General features: G+C 35.5%; 1 protein-coding gene across 1 annotated transcript in view; it reads left to right on the forward strand.

Moving 5' to 3' along the window:
• The window catches only part of LOC127499620 (uncharacterized), a 259,187-nt gene that overhangs the window by 41,970 nt on the left and 198,130 nt on the right, over positions 1–19,087 (forward strand). Inside the window, exons 18-33 of the mRNA XM_051870016.1 lie at positions 261–431; positions 2,213–2,386; positions 4,089–4,262; positions 4,384–4,557; positions 4,876–5,046; positions 6,197–6,370; positions 6,511–6,681; positions 12,236–12,409; positions 13,647–13,817; positions 13,976–14,146; positions 14,388–14,561; positions 14,767–14,937; positions 15,628–15,801; positions 15,983–16,147; positions 16,372–16,545; positions 18,867–19,037. Coding sequence (XP_051725976.1) covers positions 261–431; positions 2,213–2,386; positions 4,089–4,262; positions 4,384–4,557; positions 4,876–5,046; positions 6,197–6,370; positions 6,511–6,681; positions 12,236–12,409; positions 13,647–13,817; positions 13,976–14,146; positions 14,388–14,561; positions 14,767–14,937; positions 15,628–15,801; positions 15,983–16,147; positions 16,372–16,545; positions 18,867–19,037 — 2,754 coding nt within the window. The remainder of the gene's footprint in view (positions 1–260; positions 432–2,212; positions 2,387–4,088; positions 4,263–4,383; positions 4,558–4,875; positions 5,047–6,196; positions 6,371–6,510; positions 6,682–12,235; positions 12,410–13,646; positions 13,818–13,975; positions 14,147–14,387; positions 14,562–14,766; positions 14,938–15,627; positions 15,802–15,982; positions 16,148–16,371; positions 16,546–18,866; positions 19,038–19,087) is intronic.

Here is a 19,087-nt window from a genome sequence, read left to right on the forward strand (position 1 = left end):
TTTAACCTGAAATTTCACAGACACATTCTGGGGACACCTGAGACTTGTATTAAACCTTGTAAAAAGGGGCATAATAGGTCACCTTTAACAGCAACTGTAAGAGATTACATTTTTATAGACTTTTAGGAGGACAGGAGTATTACTAATAGCTGGAAAGTAAAAGGATCAAATAATCTTTTCAGATTGTAGTATGCTGATCTCTTCTCTACTTTAATGGTACAGTTGTGTATCTTCATCATGTTTTGTAATATTTCATTTAGGCTCAGTAAGTGTGATCTAACAAAGGAAAGCTGTTCAGCTCTTGCTTCAGTTCTCAGTTCAGACTCCAGCTCTCTGAAGGATCTTGAACTGAACAATAATAATCTGCAGGATTCAGGAGTGAAGCTGCTTTGTGATGGACTGAAAAATAACTGTAAACTGGAGAAAATCAGGTGAGATGATTTCTAACATATTAAAGGTCTCTGGGCCTTTTGTTTGCCTCTATATCCTATTTTTTTCTATTTTCTAATTTGTACAAGAAAGAAAATATAATTTACAAACCATTTCCTTTAGGGCAGAGGTGCCCAAACCTTTTACAACGGAGGGCCAAAAATCAAACTTGATCACGGTCTGTGGGCTGAAAGTAAAAGTTGCATTTTATCAAAATTTTATATTAAATTTAAAGTGGTTAACTGTCATAATTTACTCATTTAACTATCTCAGTTTTTCAGTACAGTGAATCTTTATTGCTGCTTTTAATAATGTTTTAGTTACTTTTAAACACCAACTGACATTTAAAAAAAGAAGTAAAAGAAACTAAGTGAATATTTAAACAAATAAATGTTTAAATAAATGAACTTGAACAAATAAGAAACTAAGTGAACATTTAAATTAATTCACAAATAATTTAAAAAATGCAAAGTAGATTTGTATTTCAGACAGAACATGACAGAACATTTACTGGTTAAAATATAAATTAAGTCAATTATTAAGGGAATAACCATCCTTAAATTAAGCATGATAATTAAATAACTTAATGGCATTTATTACATGACTCTCTAAAATTTGATACTGAAGTAAATACTACACTAGTTTTATTACTGGATGAATCAATGTTTTTCAAAGAATCTTTTGAATGAATGATTCAGTGACAATTACAATTTTTTTTTTTTTTTATCATTTGTTTGTCGCCACCTAGTGGCATAATGGTGTAATGATACAATCTTTATTTGAGGTGATGCGCTACGTCAAGGTTATTTGCTCTATTTTGATTGCTATTATAGACATCTGTGTTTATATCCAAACTATAAACCATAATCCAATTAATTCTGTGATAATCTGAATGATTGTAAGAAAGAAATAATAATACTGTTTGGTGAAAAGGCTGTTTTGGAGCTGTATCCTATATATGACAACTACTATTTCTGGATCAGAATGCAGATCTTAATGTCCGGTGTGATTTTTGTCAAAGGTTAATAGTCACAGAAGAATTGTAATTTAGGAATAAGATTGTGTGGGCTTTTAACATTTTATTGTGCAGCTCTGTAGCACAGTGTATATTCTACAAATGTTCCCACGTATGCATAATATGAGGATGAAAACAACAACAAAAAAGAACTTTCTTAAAAACTGAAGCATGCATTTATGCATAATAATGTTTAATAAGTAATGCTGAAATTCAAACTTGGCAGTGTGATTTTTTTTTATTAATTTGTGCATTTGTTTCCTCAATCTCGCATGCTTCGCGCTCGTTGTGGCAGCGCATGTAAAAATAGAGAAGGTCTGTGTAATAATAATACAGATAGAGAGATTTTTTTTCACCCCTAAGGGGTCTTCCTTCAGACATACTTCCCTTTGTAGGTTTTGTTTCGCTCTCAATGTGCGTGGTAAACAGCCCATAAGGGTTGCATTAGAGTGCACTGCATCTCGACTTTTTGATCGAAATTAAGCTACTGTAAGTTCAGACAAATGAAAACAGCTATGCCAGTATATTATCTAGAATTATTCACAGTATTTTAAGTGCCCACAGTAAAAATATTGTACATATTAATTGCCGCAATAAATAGCATCACCGATTACCGGCACTTCAATGGCAGGTTTTTTATAGGCTGTATTTTTCACCTAATGGCGGGCCATAATTTGGGCATCTCTGCTTTAGGGCTTAAAATTGTTCAGGTAATTTTGAGAATAACTGATTAATAAGCTGAATGTTACATTTTCATCCCTGTTGTAGACTTTCAAACTGTGGCATCACAGAAGAAGGTTATAAAGTTCTGGCTTCAGCTCTGAAATCAAACCCTCTATCACACCTGATAGAGCTGGATCTCACAGGAAATGATCCTGGACAATCAGGAGTGAAGGAGCTCAATGATTTACTACAGGATCCAGACTGTCAACTCAAGATGAAGTGAGTTTTTTTTTTTTTTTTTTTTTTTTTTTTTAATTAAAGTGCAGTAGTTTTAAGTTAGTTATGAAATATTATTAATCCGTCACTTTAAAAATAACTAATGCAGGGTTTTTCCTGTCTTAAAATGAGGTGAAGGTGGTAAAATCCTGCTGTGCACACACACAAGGGTACCGCATTTTCAACTGGCTGAAAAAGAAACACATTTTACATGCATGTATTTTAGATATATCAATAATAAGATAATAAAGTGAAGTGACCCATACTCAGAATTTGTGCTGTGCATTTAACCCATCCAAATGATTAGGGAACACACACTGCAAGCTGTGGTGCCAGGGAAGTAACAGGTTAGGTGCTTTGCTCAAGGCCTTGTCTGTGAAAGTCATACCAGTACTTAGACTCGAACCTGCAACCTTCGGGTTACAAGTTCAAAATTAATTCATCAAAATATAAATTCATTAATCTGGTGCACTAAAATGTATGTTTGAGCTGTCTCAAATGAAAATATCTTGGATCTAAAAATATGTCAGTGCCATTATTTTGTCTCAAGATGCACACCAGTAATGTTTTTTCTAAGGCATTTTTTTTTTTTATAAAAGCTGCTTAAATATCCTAATTTGTCTATGGCCTATTTCTAGCTTAAGCTAAGCTCTGTCTATGAAATCAGGCCTTAAAGTTTAAAATTAAGAACCCTAACCAATGTTCAGTGTGTAATTTAAGTGAAGAAAAGTCTGTGCATTGACCTGTCCATGACCTTTAAAGGGACTCAACCCTCTATTTTGTATAATATCTCAGTCTACACTGCATTTACATTGGTATTTTAGAAGGCCAAACAATTAATACAAATAATTAATCAAATTAATAATTTCTCTGGGATCTGTTTTGCCTCTATTGCTGCTTAAACCCTGCAACTGGGTAGCTAATCAGCAAGTTAGTGCATGATGAAAAGCTTTAAAAACATTATTAGTATTACCTTGTGTTATTAAACACTCATCAGAATAATTTCTGTTAAGCTTTTGCATATTTTTTAAGTTATTAAGCAATATCTCATAGGGTAGGTTCCTTTGTGTTTTATAAAATGGCCACTAGGAGGTGCTCTAGACCTATGTTTTAACTTATGATCGGTTTTCCCTGAAGAGAGATACGTTGTTAAAATGAAAGTAAAAGTGTGACGCATGTTTGTTGTGTTTTGCCATGAAATGCGAGTTCCGTTTCTTTATTAAAATCAACACATTAAGTATTTATCTCTCATCCACCCCTTACCCACCTGTAATTAACTGACATATGTTTTATTACTTGTCCTGACCGAACCGCGGGTATAGCTGCAATCCGCAGATCACTATTGCGAGCTCTCACCGAATGTCCTGAGCCTCCGCTGCTTTTGAGACCAGAAAATTTTAAGGCCAGAGCTGAACTGATCTTTCCGGCACAGAACCACCTTTTCTGCAGTGGAAATGCATGCCAAGGAACGGTTCAAGAATGGACACCAGCCGGGAACCACACATGAGCCTGTGTCAAAGGGATATTTGAGCATGTGACTGCCTGTCAGAATTTTGTCGACAGCCACAGCCAGAGGTGGCACGAAATTTGACGGAGGCGATGGCCTCGTAATTCTCTATGCAGGAAAAATCCCGTAAAGGCTCTTTGAAAAACTTGAAAACTCATTATATGGCAGGTAATGTCAGTGTACTTCCTTTATTTTTAGGTTTTTGGGTCCTGATGCCGAAAAAGCCTGTAAATATCTGACTGAAGATCTTCACATTAAAAACCCGTTACTCCTGAGAGAGCTGAATCTGAGTGGATGTGAACTAGAAGATACACAAGTGAATCGGATCGCTGCTCTACTGAAGGATAAACACTGTACACTCAACACACTGAAGTGAGTATTTTACCTGGTCTAATACTTTACAAGTAAAGTATCTATAAAAATAACATTGTCGCTGCTCATAATGAAAGTTTTAAGATTAACTGAAGAGTGTTACCTTTTTCTTTCTCTTCAGGCTGAATAATAACAGTATTACAGCAGAAGGCTGTGCTGCTCTGACTTCAGCGTTTAATTCAAACCCATCAAACCTGATAGAGCTCGATCTGAGTGGAAATAAACTAGGAAACTCAGGAACTGAGGAGATCTGTCCTCTGTTGGAAAATACACAATGCAGATTGATGAAACTGAAGTGTGTACTTTTATTTATCCACATTTCAATATGATATGCCTGTTATCAGATTAACTGTCTTGAAAATTGATTATTGAGGCTAAAATATTAGTAGCAGTATTATTAGATATTGTTCTAAGCACTGTAAGTATGAAATAATATGTAAATCTGTGTTAATGAGACATTCAGTTTAATAAGAAGATATTGGTTACATTTCATGATTTTAATATGAAATTTTTAAAATTAGTTTGCTTGTTTTTTAGTGTTGAACATGCACTGTTTTTGTTCTGTTAACTGAATAATCATCTGAATCGTCTTACATTTTTCTTTCTGTTCTAGACTGTCAGACTGCAGTATCACAGAAGAAGGTTATAAAGCTCTGGCTTCAGCTCTGAAATCAAACCCTTCACACCTGATAGAGCTGGATCTCACAGGAAATGATCCTGGACAATCAGGAGTGAAGGAGCTCCATGATTTACTACAGGATGAACACTGTAAATTAAAGATCAGGTGATTAATGTCATAATATATTTCAAAAATAAACCACAGATGTGATATCTGCTATAAGAAACGAAGGGGATTGGGAATTGGAGAGGAATTGCGATTAAAGGAAGAGGAATTTACAGGATACATAAAATGCATTCATTTGACTTTCTGATTAGACTTATCCCAAACTAATTTGAAAATCAGTTAACACAATTTTTGTAATCGAATAACATAATCTTCTAATTCTCTAATTTGAAATTTGAGATAAATTATAGCATTCTGGAAAATAAGCTTCCACAATACACAATGAAAATTATGTGAAATAATGAGATTATGTTTTAAATAATGTTGTGTGTATAAATTGAAAATTCTTAATTTGATTCTTGATTTGATTCAATTAATAATTTTCACTAGCCCCACCACAAAAAAATTAATAAATAAATAAAATAGTTATTTTTTACCCATAACCTTGCAGTGTAGTAAATAAGGTTGAAACCAAAATTTTAGATACCAGTGAAATTTCACAATTCTCGATTCCAATTTCGATACCACAGCTAAAACTACTAGAAAAACAATGGTAAAGCAGTCAAATTAAAATGTTCTGCTTGAACAGATTTGATACCCAGCCTTATAGATATCTGTCTAAGATGGAGACTGGTTACTACATTTGTCACATTGTTGTACCTTGTCTTTAAAAGGCCACAAGCACCAAAAATCCTGTTTCACAAAAATGCACTGTAACGGCATCAGAAACATTACTGCTCATTCGGAAGACACATGCAACCAGAACAGTATTTTGATTCATTATAGTACAAGCAGGTCCACTTGATGAGGTTGATGCCCTGTCATAGTCCACTCTTTTTTTCCCCAAATGCATCTATTTATGCATTTTGGAATAAACTGGTAATTGTCAACTAAGTGACCGACTAAAATCATTAGAAATAATTAAATGAAGTTACAGCTAGAAATAATCAAGGTTCCTCACTTCCTCGCTATAATTACAATTAGTTTTGATAGATTTTAACTGATATATATATATATATATATATTTGATTGATTTTGCATTGTTTTCGCATTGTGTATGATGTGTTTGCTTAGCTTGAACGAATGGGAGGTGCAAAAAAATAAATACATTTTGACAGAATTATCTAATATACTTTTATACGTTCTGTAGGTTTTTGAAAAGTCCTGCTGCACAGGAAGCGTGTGAGTATCTCACTAAAGTTCTGTGTAAAAGTCCATTATTACTGACAGAACTGGATCTGAGTGAAGATAAATTAGGAGATCTGGATGGAGAGAAGCTCTCTGCTCTTTTGATGGACTCTCATAGCAAAGTGGAGAAAATCAAGTGAGTGATCTTATTCATTATAACTTCTGTTGGTTCTGTATTATAAAAGACTGTCAGTCACATGTGTGTGCAGATATGAAAAGCTGTTAATGTGCATTGAATATGTGCTAAATAATAAATAATGCTGTTTTTGTGTTCAGGCTGAATAATTGTGAGCAGACAGAGACAAGCTGTTCAGTTCTAGCTACTGTTCTCTCCTCCAAAACCATCCTGAAAGAGCTGAACCTGAACAAGAGCCGTCTGCTGGACTCAGGAGTCAAAGAGATCTGTGAGGGACTGAAGAATCCTGTGTGTGAGCTGAAGATACTCAAGTGAGTGCATTTCACCACCTATTAAGTATGTTTGATCATTTTTTTTTGTGTTGATCTAATACTTGTAATTTCTTAGTGCTAGGTGCACATTTCAACTACATTAAAGTTATTAAAATCAATTTAATTGTAATTAATTATACAATTGGTCTGTCTGAACATTTAGATCTGATTGACTAGAAGTTGTGCAATAAAATGTTTAATTCACACGTTCAGATCAGGTTTAATCTGCTGCCTCGTGACTAAATAAAATTTAATAAATTAACTTCACTGTTGAATCATTGCGTTATATTACTGTGCAAAGAGTTTATAACATCACTGCTTTTGAAGTAATTAGTCTCACAGCTTTAGTGCTTGGAGAGAGATGCTGCACAGCAGGTAATTCACACACACATCTCTCTCTCTTTCAATAGGCTAAATGTTGTAATCCAAATAAATAAATGTAATCTTACCGCACTAACTTATCTCTGTGTCTGATTTAAAGTGGACAGTATGCTGTATCTGACGATTTATAGCTGTAAGGGATTGAAGGGATAATAAAAAAAACTACTTGAATTCTCTTCGATTTGTGCTTTAAAACGCATAGCTGACCATGGATTATCCCTTATATATAACAGTTACATAAAATCAGAACACAAAACACAGAATTATCCCAACACAAGCCAAATAAATACACAGAAATTAAATCAATACCAAACCAGCTACTCTGACTCATAGTCTAGCAGTAGGCTGATTGAAGGCCACATTGAAGGCCTGTTGGTCTGATGATGAGAAAGATCAGGTAAATACAGAGGTGCTAACCCATTCAGGGACTTAAAAACAAAGAATATAACTCAATATTTAATGAGAAGCCAGTGCAAATGAGCCAAAACAGGAGAAATACAATTGCTCTTTGTAGTCCCCATCAGCAGTCTAGCTGCAGAATTTTGCACCAACTGGAGATGTGACACATAAAATTGGAAGAAAGCAGCTTTAACAACTGAAGTAATGTTTATCAACTTATTTATCATCACGTTGCCAGAATGCCAGTCTGTCAGTTAAGTCCAAAGCAAACACAACTCATAGCAATATGGTAGGGCAGCGATGTCTCAGTTATAGTCGAGTAAATAAAAATAAATAAAAAGTATCTGAACTTTCAGATAACTTTCAAGTGATTTGTTACAAAGGAGCACATCAAAGAGCATGGTAAATGCTGGTCACACATGTTTGAGCTTTTTTTTTTCCTTTAAAGGGGTTATGATCTGCTTTTTAAAATTCTTTTAGAATGTTTCCTGAGGTGCACTTATAACAGTTATGTTATAAACATATTTACATCAAAACTTTAATAATTTAGAAATAAATGGCCATATTCCACCCGGATTTTAGCCGTCTGACTTGAATGTTCTGTTTTATCCTTGTTTTTGGTTTGTGATATGCCAAAGTTTCATGTTTTGCTGTGCTTTTTCAGAAGAGTACTCTTATGAAAATCTGTTATTTTGTGTTTGTTTTCATGCACGCAATTACTTTCACTTTTCGCTTGTTCAAATTTACAAAGAAACATGCTAATTTGGTGGTTTTATAGGTCAAAACCTATGTTTATTGTTTAAGTTGATGACAGTTTGAACCAGTCTGGGCACAGAGGTGGAACTAAGCATCAACAATGGTTGCTGTTTGGCACAGAGGAGCAAAATGCATGTGTTTCCTTGATGAATCAATGCTGCAGAACTTGATGATGTAACCATGCTCACTAAGGAGCCCCTGAATGTCCAATTGAGACAAATGTGATACCACTGAAAAGCTGAGAATCTCCCCTTCACTAGACTTTTTAAACCATATAGATCAGATTAGTGTATCATAGGTTAGCTCCAGGTAGTTTATTTAGAGCTAATCAAATTGGAGAGGAATCTCCTGTCTATAGGTCTCCTCAAGCCATTCCACAAGTTACTGATCTGATATAGGTCTGGTCTCTGACTGGGCATTCTTTATTGATTTATATTTATGTTTGGGGTTATTGTCATACTCTTAGTTGAAATTTTACTTCATCTTCAGCTTTGCAATGTGTTTTTTTTTTTTTTTTTTTTTTTCCTTTTTTTGCCAAAATAGAGTTGTATAGAGCAGAATCCTCCATAATGTCATTCGCTGTGCATCAAGCGCATCTGGTAGGTCTAGAATTGGGATCAGAATGTTTGTTACTTACTTATTAAAGTATTTTTGAATGAAAAAAATAACAAGAACACTATATTTTCTTATTTAACATGCAAAGTTAAGTTAAAGGGATAGTTCACCCAAAAATGAACCCTCAGGTTGTTCCAAACCTGTATAAATTTCTTTGTTCTGTTTAACACAAAGGAATATATTGTGAAGAATGTGGGAAACTGAACAATTCTGGGGCACCATTGACTTCCATAGTATTTTTTTTCCTACAATAGAAGTCAATGGTGCCCCAAAGCGGCCTGGTTACAAACTTCCTTCAAAATATGTTCCTTTGTGTTCAGCAGAACAAAGAAATTTATACAGGTTTGGAACAACTTGAGGGTGAGTGAATGATGACAGAATTTTCATTTTTGGGTGAACTATCCCTTTAACTTGAATAATAATAATACATTTATTTACTATAGTGCCTTTAAAAGTTGCTTTCTCAAAGCACTTTACAACACAAGCAAGCGCAACGATATAAATAAAACACAGAGTCTAGAGCAGCACGCAAAAAAGAAACATGAAATAACACTGAATAAATGAACAACAAAATAAAACAAAATTAGTCAGTTAAAAGCAATCCTGAAATAAAAAGTTTTAAGACAAGATTTAAAAATGACTAATGAATTTGATTCCCTGATGTCAACTGGGAGAAAATTCCACAACTTGGGGGCATAAGATAAGAAGGCCGTGTCACCCTTAGAATGAAGCCATGTTTTAGGAACAGCTAAAAGACCACTCTGAGAGGATCGCAAGTTGTGAATATGTGTGTAAGGAGTAAGAAGCTTGGTCAAATACTGAAGAGCCAGACCATGCAATGCCTTGTATGTTAACTTAAGGACATTAAAATCAACACGGAATCGTACTGGTAGTGTAATGAATCGTCACTCAGGCTGGGATTCATTTGCATGCTTTTATTAGAGCAGAGCGTGGTCGAACAGGCAAGGTCAAACAGGGGCAAACAGGAATGACAGGGGACAGGCAGAATCGTGGTCAGTATACAGGCAGTAGTTCAAGGCTGGCAGATATCACTCACAAGTCAGGGAACAAAGCACAGGTCAGAGGTAGGCGGCAGAGAATTGTAAACGGGTGGCAAACAGGATCAACAACAGGCAGACAGTCAGACAGAATAATAACGGTCAGAATTGTACACCGGGGCAATACAAGACTTCGCAAATAGGTGGAGTGAGTGTGAGTCTTAAATAGTCCAGGTAATGGGTTTCAGCTGTGCGTGATGATGATTGGTCCAAGGTACGGGCTGTTGGGAAATGTAGTGTATGCGTGTGTGTGTCAGTATTCGGGTGAGGGCTCCCTCCGATGGTCAGAGGAGGGAACCACGGAGTTCGTCTCGGTGACAGGTAGCCAATGCAATGATGCCAAAACAGAACCTGATGTCACCTGTTGGAGTTTGTGTTCCTTGTCGCCGTCGCCTTTGGCTTGCTTAGTTGGGGACACTTGATATTCAACAATGTTTTGATCTGCGTGCTTCGACACCCTTGTATGCGAACTGAGCTGAGCTGGATGATGACATCACTGTTTACTCCAGTGCTGATATAGATCAATTAATTAAATTAATAAATATTGATTCTTACAACAGAATGAATCAATACTGAATTTACTTATGCTGGACAGTGACACCATTTTCTTTAAGAGCTGCTGTGCAGCCAAAATTATATACCCGTTGTCACTATAAAGCTGCTTTGACACAATCTGCATTGTAAAAAGTGCTATACAAATAAAGGTGACTTGACTTGAACAGCCCTAACCCCAGACAAAATTCTAGCTGCCGAATTTTGCAGATATTGAAGTTTGTTAATACAGGATTTGAAAACTCCAACAAGAAGGGCATTACAATAGTCTATACATGAGAAAACAAATTAGTTAATCAACCATTCAGCAACAGAAAAAGACAGCATAGGTCGTAGACATGCAATATTTCTGAGATGAAAGAACAAGGTCTTAACAGTGTTCTGCACAAAAGCCTCAAACGACAGGCTGGCATCAAAAATAACTCCAAGATTTTTTACTTTACTTTGTAACTCCAAGGCAACACCATCAAAAGACAAAACTAAAGAACCAGCATTACGCAGTTGATGGGGAGAGCCAAGAAGCATGACTTCAGTTTTGGAACTATTCAAGTACAGGATGCACAGGAATCTTGCATCACATAGTCGCTGATGATACATACAGGATGTGATGTCATTAGGTACCTCTTTTTTTTTTTTTTTTTAATTTGCGACGGCTACCATTAGTAGCTGGTTGAATTTTTGGACCAGCTGCACAGGAAGACATCTTGAAACTTCTCATCATGTGGGGACAAGCTCAGGATCCAGGCCACCTCCAACAGCCTCTGGTGTCTTGTCACAATGTTGGTGTGCAAGCTCCTTCACTTACCAGGTGTCGTGGTACACAAAAGTGTGGTCACACATGACACCATAAAAAGGTGTTTACGGGACTGATGACACAAAAGTGTCAATAGTGGGCTGTTCCTAGAAAGTCAATTGGACCATTGGAGATCAATAACAACAAATTAGTGGCTGCTGACAACAGTTTTCATGAATTTATCTCCCTTTCCAGTGGTGTGCGCTGCAGTGCAAGGGGAAACCCTGTAACTGCATAGGTAATTATCTTCCAGGTAAATAAAAAATAGAAATGGTAAATAGACCACTAGTTACAGACGAAACCATGGTTAAGTGGAAAAGACTGCAAGCCCCCCCAACCCAAATAAAACTTTTGTATTTTAATGCATTAATGTGGTACACATTCAGAGAGAAAAGGGACTGGAGCTCTTAATTTTTTAAGTTACCAAATTGAAAAGAGTTAAATATATCTTTACATTGACGTGCATCTGGATTTTAAAGTTGACTCAATCTTCTTTTTAGTTGTGATAGTATTTAATAGTATGTTGTCATATTACCTACACACTGGTGTTTTTTGTAAACCAAACCATTTAAATCTAATAATAATAGTAATAGTAATAACGACAGAAGTATGTTACTATTGTAATACATTTGCTCTGTAAAATAAAAACATTATATAAATGGAGCTTCACAGTACAGTAGTAAAATTTCTTATCTCTAGATTTCTTCACTTGCAAGAGCTAAACTGTCAATCTTTTAATTTAGCGGGTAGACCTTTATATTCCTTTTAATGTTTACAAACAGGTTTACAAATACTTCCTCCTTCAAATGTAGTGAAATACTGTAAACTTTTACAGTTACATTTTTAATCATTGCTGCAAACAATTACTCATATCTGGTAATGTTTTCAGATCTAGTTTGATTTTGTCAGATATTGCAGAATATATATCAGAATATTGTCCTGTAATTAATTATTTTGAACTAAAAAGTAAAATTTAATATGAATTTTTATTTTTCTCTAGACTTTCAGACTGCAGTATCACAGAAGAAGGTTATAAATCTCTGGCTTCAGCTCTGAGATCAAACCCTTCACACCTGATAGAGCTGGATCTCAAAGGAAATGATCCTGGACAATCAGGAGTGAAGGACCTCAATGATTTACTACAGGATCAGAACTGTCAACTCAAGATACTGAGGTGAGTGCTATTAAAACAACACTCAATAGTCTTAATACAGTTTTTGCCAAAAGAGAATTCAACTGTCAGAAAGCCATTTATAAACAGGGGTGCACATAAGTTTTTCAGTCTGTTTCTCATGAGAGCACCTGGAGATACAGTTTGGTGCTCACACGGCACATAGTGCACATAAGCAATTAATAATAGCATTATTGCACTTTATTTAATTGTGTTTTTTTTTTAAATAAAATAAAAAAATAAATAGTGTGATAATACTATTATATGTTAAAATTAAGAATAAGAGCATTAAATAAAATACAATTAATTTGTAGTACACTTAAAGAAATACAATGCTAATATTTACATTTTCAAATTTTCTTTTATTTATATGAATTTTCAACATTTTCAAACATGAAACTCAGCAAACTTTTATTTTGGCAGTAAATATATGCACTGCTGGTTTTAGCACTGCTGAGTGAAGCATCTTAGTAGCTATGTTTCCAATCAAAGTTGTGAATTAAACTTGGAATATCAAAATTGGAATATCGCATGAAACATTCACGAATAAAGCAGCGTTCCATCGAGTGAGTAGAGAACAAAACCGTCACTTCCTGGTAAACTGCCGCTAAATATTCACTAAGAAAAACAGTAGAAGCTACTGTATATAATAATTTTCACATAGACTTATAATAAATTACTTGCGCATCAGAGCGTGCAGTCAAAACGCAATAAACCTGTTATCTTGCTTTCTGAGTTGGATTCCTGCTGTTTGGGAATGCAGTCAAGTAAGACAGTTCTGGAAGATAATTATACCAAACCACTTTGATGTCAGACTTTGCTCAGGCATTTCAGAATGACCAGAACATCAATTCAAAGAGATCAGTCCGCTGGTTTGTCCAGTTATTTTGTCATATCGCACAAAGTCACATTAATTTTTTGATGCGCAACTGGGGAATTATTACAGTTTGGCATTGTGCTCTGAAACGGGCAGATTTATTATGCGTTCAGTTCAAATTGTATACACTACTACAGTTGATCTAAAATGGTGATTGAACATTAACAGGTGTCAACCATGTCGGTATGCAAATCACCGGTCTGAACTTATTTATCCAGCACATTTTTTATTTTGGTCGCACATGCACACCACTTAGGTGCACCCCTGTTTATAAAATTAGATTTTGAAAAGACTAAAGACGCTTTCACAAGATTATGAAAATACCCAATGAAATGGCATGTAATCTACTTCCTCTGTCTCCAGGTTTTTGGGTCCTGCTGCAGATGAAGCCTGTCAGTATGTGAGAGAAACTTTGGGTAAAAATCCGTTACTCCAGAGAGAGCTGAATCTGAGTAAACGTGAACTAGGAGACACACGAGTGAATCAGATCGCTGCTCTACTGCAGGATAAACACTGTAAACTCAACACACTGATGTTAGTTGAACTTTTCTAAAAATTTTATTGGACATTTCAAGTATCTTAAATTGGGTGAACCTTACAGAACTCACAAGCACTAATCTTCAGTAATCACTAAATGTTGACATCAAGTACTTTGTGTTTGTAAATTCTCCCTCTTCTGTTCATCATTTTAGGCTGTGTGATTGTGGTCTAACAGAGGAAGGCTGTTCAGCTCTCACTACAGTCCTGACATCAAACTCCAGTCTGAAAGAGCTTGACATCAGCAACAATAATCTGCAGGATTCAGGAGTGAAGAAACTCCAGAACGGATTAGAAAATACAAACTGCACGCTGGAGAAACTCAGGTGAGTTCAATTAATCATTATTTCATTTTAATAATCACATTTTTAAAAAATTAGTTTTCAAATTTAAAATATTACTGTAGTAAACAAAAGAAAAGGAAAAGACATGCTTCTGTCAGATTTAAATGATTTTTTTATTCTCTGAATAAAGGAAAGTACAATAAATAAAGTGCATTTTATGGTTTTTCATGTAAATTGTTTTTCGTGTATTACTTTTGAGTGGTAATACATTTCTTTTCTGTAGACTTTCAGACTGCAGTATCACAGAAGAAGGTTATAAAGCTTTGGCTTCAGCTCTGAGATCAAACCCTTCACACCTGATAGAGCTGGATCTCACAGGAAATGATCCTGGACAATCAGGAGTGAAGGAGCTTGATGATGTACTACAGGATCCAGGATGTCAACTCAAGACTTTGAGGTGAGATGTGGTGAAATAATACATACAAATAATACAATGATAAGCAGCCAAATTATTTATAGAATTATTCATTAATACAATCTTTTGCAAAGAAAATTGAACATAAAGCATTTGACACTGTTTTCAATTGTGAATCAGATGCTATTTTTTAATAAAGGTTTAGTTAAGAATTTAACTGAATCCTGCTTTATCTTCCCTTCTGCAGGTTTTTGAGTCCTGCTGCAGATGAAGACTGTCAGTTTATGAACAAAGTTCTGGGTGAAAATCTTTTACTCCTCAGAGAGCTGAATCTGAGTGAACATAAACTAGAACCCTCAGGATTGAAGAAACTTGCTGCTGTACTGCCGGATAAACACTGTAAGCTCAACACACTGATGTAAGTTTTATTATCATTACAATACATTTTTTTCTTATAATAGTGAACTTGCTCTTTATTGTGTTATGTATATTTTGTAAGCCCAAAGCTGAATGCCATGTTCAGAAAGGAAATGCTGTGTACTAAGGAACCCCTAAAAGGAATAAATATGAGTTGGCAGGAAAAATATATTTTAATGCTTTCTCTAGCAATTATATAGTCGGGTAATTATACTGTATATATTTTGCGGGCATCAGGGAGCCACTGTTACTATGTGGGGTATTGAAATCGCTTTTAAATGCGCGCTCAAGTTTGACTTTCACTTTCAAGATTCACAATCACACATACTGTATAGTAGGGAGTGGCGGGACTTGCCACACATTTTACAAGATTAGATATTTGTCAGTGGCGCTCAGGATCTACAAATACTTCACCATCGTCCTATCAGCCATCTCTCCTTACTCTTTTTATGTGGCAAGTGAAATCTGATGTAATGTAATGTAACAGGCTACTGCTAGCAAGAAGCTAACCATATGTCCCTTTAGGGGCCCCATAGAATGTGGTTTTTTTTTTTTTTTTTTTTATCTTGTGTGCCTTTCCAAATACGGATAAAGGCTTCGGGCACACCCCTAGTCATCATGTCACCAGTAGTTGTCAACTCTTGGTAAATGTGTAGATAAAACTCGTAACTATGTTTTCTCTTTTTTTTAGTCTGAATAACAGCAATATCACAGATGAAGATTGCCGTGTTCTGACTGAAGCTTTAAATTCAAACCCATCAAATCTGACAGAGCTGAATCTGAGTGGGACTGAACTGAGAGACTCAGGATTGAAGATCTTTTTTACGCTGTTCAAAAATGAGCAGTGTCAACTGCAAAAGCTGAAGTAAACTATTTAAAAAAAAATCCCAAAAAAACTGCAAAAGCTGAAGTAAACTATTTAAAAAAAAAAATCTGTTAAAATGCAAATCTCACATTTGTGGATAAAAGTAGTGTTTACGAAATATATGAGCCTGTGTAATTGTATGCATCTATATACCATTTTTATTTTTTGCTTTGTTCTACAGGTTAAACTGCAGCAGTATTACAGCAGAAGGTTGTTCTGTTCTGGCGTCAGCATTTTGTTTAAACCTGAAAGAGCTGGAACTGAATAAAAATAAACTAGGAGACTCTGGAGTAACACAAATCTCCACTCTACTGGGAAATTCACAATGTACACTGAAGATACTCAGGTTTGAATTTGGTTAATTTAAACTTGGGCAGAAATCTTTTGTCAGTGATGTCACTTACAGAAATAAAAAGTGTTATATAAAAAAAATATTGACAGACACAAGGCTTTTTAAGTGCTGAGAATTATGAATATCATAATCCTGTAAAAGAAATGTTTTTATTGAATTAGTTAATCATTAGACTTATAAGACTTTATTTCATTGTTTTTATTTCATTTTTCCTCTAGACTTTCAGACTGCAGTATCAGTGAAGAAGGTTATAAATCTCTGGCTTCAGCTCTGAGATCAAACCCTTCACACCTGATAGAGCTGGATCTCACAGGAAATGATCCTGGACAATCAGGAGTGAAGGAGCTTGATAATTTACTACAGGATCAGAATTGTCAACTCAATACACTGAGGTGAGATGTGATGAAAAAACAAAACAAAATAATGTACAAATTAGGGCTGCATCCTAGTAGTCAATGAGAAGAGGCTTAGTTGACCAAAATTTTATTAGTCAGTAAGTGGCAAAAAAAAACAAAACAACTCAACAGGAAGTGGCAAGTCACGCAGTCCACGACAGAGATTGTTAATGGCTGGTCCTTGTGGCAATTACAGTTGGGCAGGAAATCTAAATGCTCGCCTATCATTACCAGCCTCAAATATGTCTTATCACATGTAAGTAGTAGCAGCTTTACATGGCAGCTCACTCAAATTTTTACAGAAAAATTTGTGAAATTATTTGGTGCGTATTTAGAGGTAGACCGATATGGGTTTTTCTCTGGCCGATGCCGATATTTAGAAATCAGGGCAGCCGATTGCCGATATATGATGCCGATTTTTTTTTGGCCGATATGTTTGGCCGAGTTGCTCCATCTCACACGCAACCTCAGAGGCCACAGCCAAAGGATTATACTTTGAAAGGCTTGCGTGCTCAACTGTGCATGGAATGCAGCGGAATATGAAGTATAACTGGGCGTTTATGCCGGTGGAATGGCAAGTGCGTCTGCCTATTAGTCGGCCTAATTTGCAGCACTTTTGGCCGATGCCGATTAATTAAAAAATGATGAAAGTCGGCCCGATATATATCGGCCGGCCAATCAATTGGTCTACCTCTATGCATATTCATATGTTTGAGCCGAGTGTGGAAGCTGAATATTAGCGTGCTGCATGACAGTTAACATGGAGGTGCCGGTGCGATCACCTGCATTTAAATAAAACAGTTAAGATTAATACATCATTCAAAACTGTAAAGGGGCTTATTTTATTTGTGCACACTCAAAATAACAACAAAATGTGCTTTTATAAAGTAATGAAAACAAACAGGATGCACTTTCTGCCATATCCCTGTGAACTTGATTGTGTCAAAAAATAGAACGAAACTCAGTGTATACTTGCATCACAGACATGAGAAATACATTTGTAGAAAGCTTGAAATGTCTATATTGAAATGAATCCATTAAACTGGAAAACAATTATTCTCAGATTATGTAATCCACATGAAACATGCATATACGTAGGTTTGTCTACTACTGCGGAAGTGACAAGTCACCTGAAAACATATTAAACACTAGTTTATCAATGAATGATTAAAATGTTTAAGGAACATGCCACTATTTTTGAAAATAGACTCATTTTCCAACTCCCCAAGAGTTAAACAGTTGAGTTTTACCGTTTTTGAATCCATTAAGCCGATCTCCGGGTCTGGCGGTAGCACTTTTAGCTACAGCTTAGCATAGATCATTGAATCTGATTACACCAACTTTGCTGCCGTACCATGGGTGCAGCAGGCGCAATGATATTACGCAGCTTCAGTCTGTTCAGCCACAATTTCTTGCCTTTCCTGTTCCAAAAGCTCATCTTCAATGTATTCCGGTTCAAATAGATATGGTTCAGGATCTGCACCAAAAGTAAATATCTTCTGAATCATCTCTCACAAATATCTCCATGGTTGCAAGACACGCTCCCTGTGCAAGCAGGTGGTCACGTTGGTTATGTTGATGGAAGTTAGCCTATTTTCAGGTGCTGTGTAATATCATTGCGCCTGCTGCACCCATGGTACAGCAGCAAAGTTCCTTGATTATTACGCTGGAATGAGAGTATAGTTCCTAGGTGTATCGGCCTAGAAAATTTAAATAGGTTTAAGTTTTGAATAGGAAAAATATTGAAACTCTTTGGTCATTTTTAAGCGAGATGCTAACGGTCTAATCAGATTCAATGATCTATGCTAAGCTGCAGCTGAAAGTGCTACGGCCAGACCCGGAGATCGGCTGAATGGATTCGAAAATGGTAAAACTTAACTGTTTAACTCTAGGGGAGTTGGAAAATGAGCTTTTTAAAAAAAAAAAAAAAAAAAAAAAAAAAAATAGTGGCATGTTCCTTTTAGGCAGTCTCCTTGCTGTTTTTTCACTACACATTCATAATCATTACTTTTGCCAGTACGTTTTGACAAGTTTTATGTTTTTGTGTGGCTATATATTATAGGCTGTTAAAGGCTCCTTATTATGTGTTTTATGTGTTATATGGTTTATTTATTATTAGTCAACTATTTGCTTGAATTAAAGACTACTAGTCATCTAGAAAAATCTTTAGTCGAGGGCATCCCTAGTGCAGATGAATTATTAATATAAATGTAAATATAAATACTTCAAAGTAAATTCAAGACAATCAGATGCTATTTTCATGAGATCAAGTTAGTTTTGAACTGAATTGAATCCTGTTTCATCTTCCCTTTCTGCAGGTTTTTGGGTCCTGCTGCAGATGAAGCCTGTCAGTATTTGACTGGAATTGTGGGTGAAAACCCGTTACTCCTGAGAGAGCTGAATCTGAGTGGACATAAACTAGGAGACACACAAGTGAATCAGATCGCTGCTCTACTGCAGGATAAACACTGTAAACTCAAAACACTGATGTGAGTATTGTACATGCTTTAATAACTTACAAAGTATCTTTAAAACATTT

Source organism: Ctenopharyngodon idella, chromosome 18, assembly GCF_019924925.1.
Source record: "Ctenopharyngodon idella isolate HZGC_01 chromosome 18, HZGC01, whole genome shotgun sequence".
NCBI lineage: Eukaryota > Metazoa > Chordata > Actinopteri > Cypriniformes > Xenocyprididae > Ctenopharyngodon > Ctenopharyngodon idella.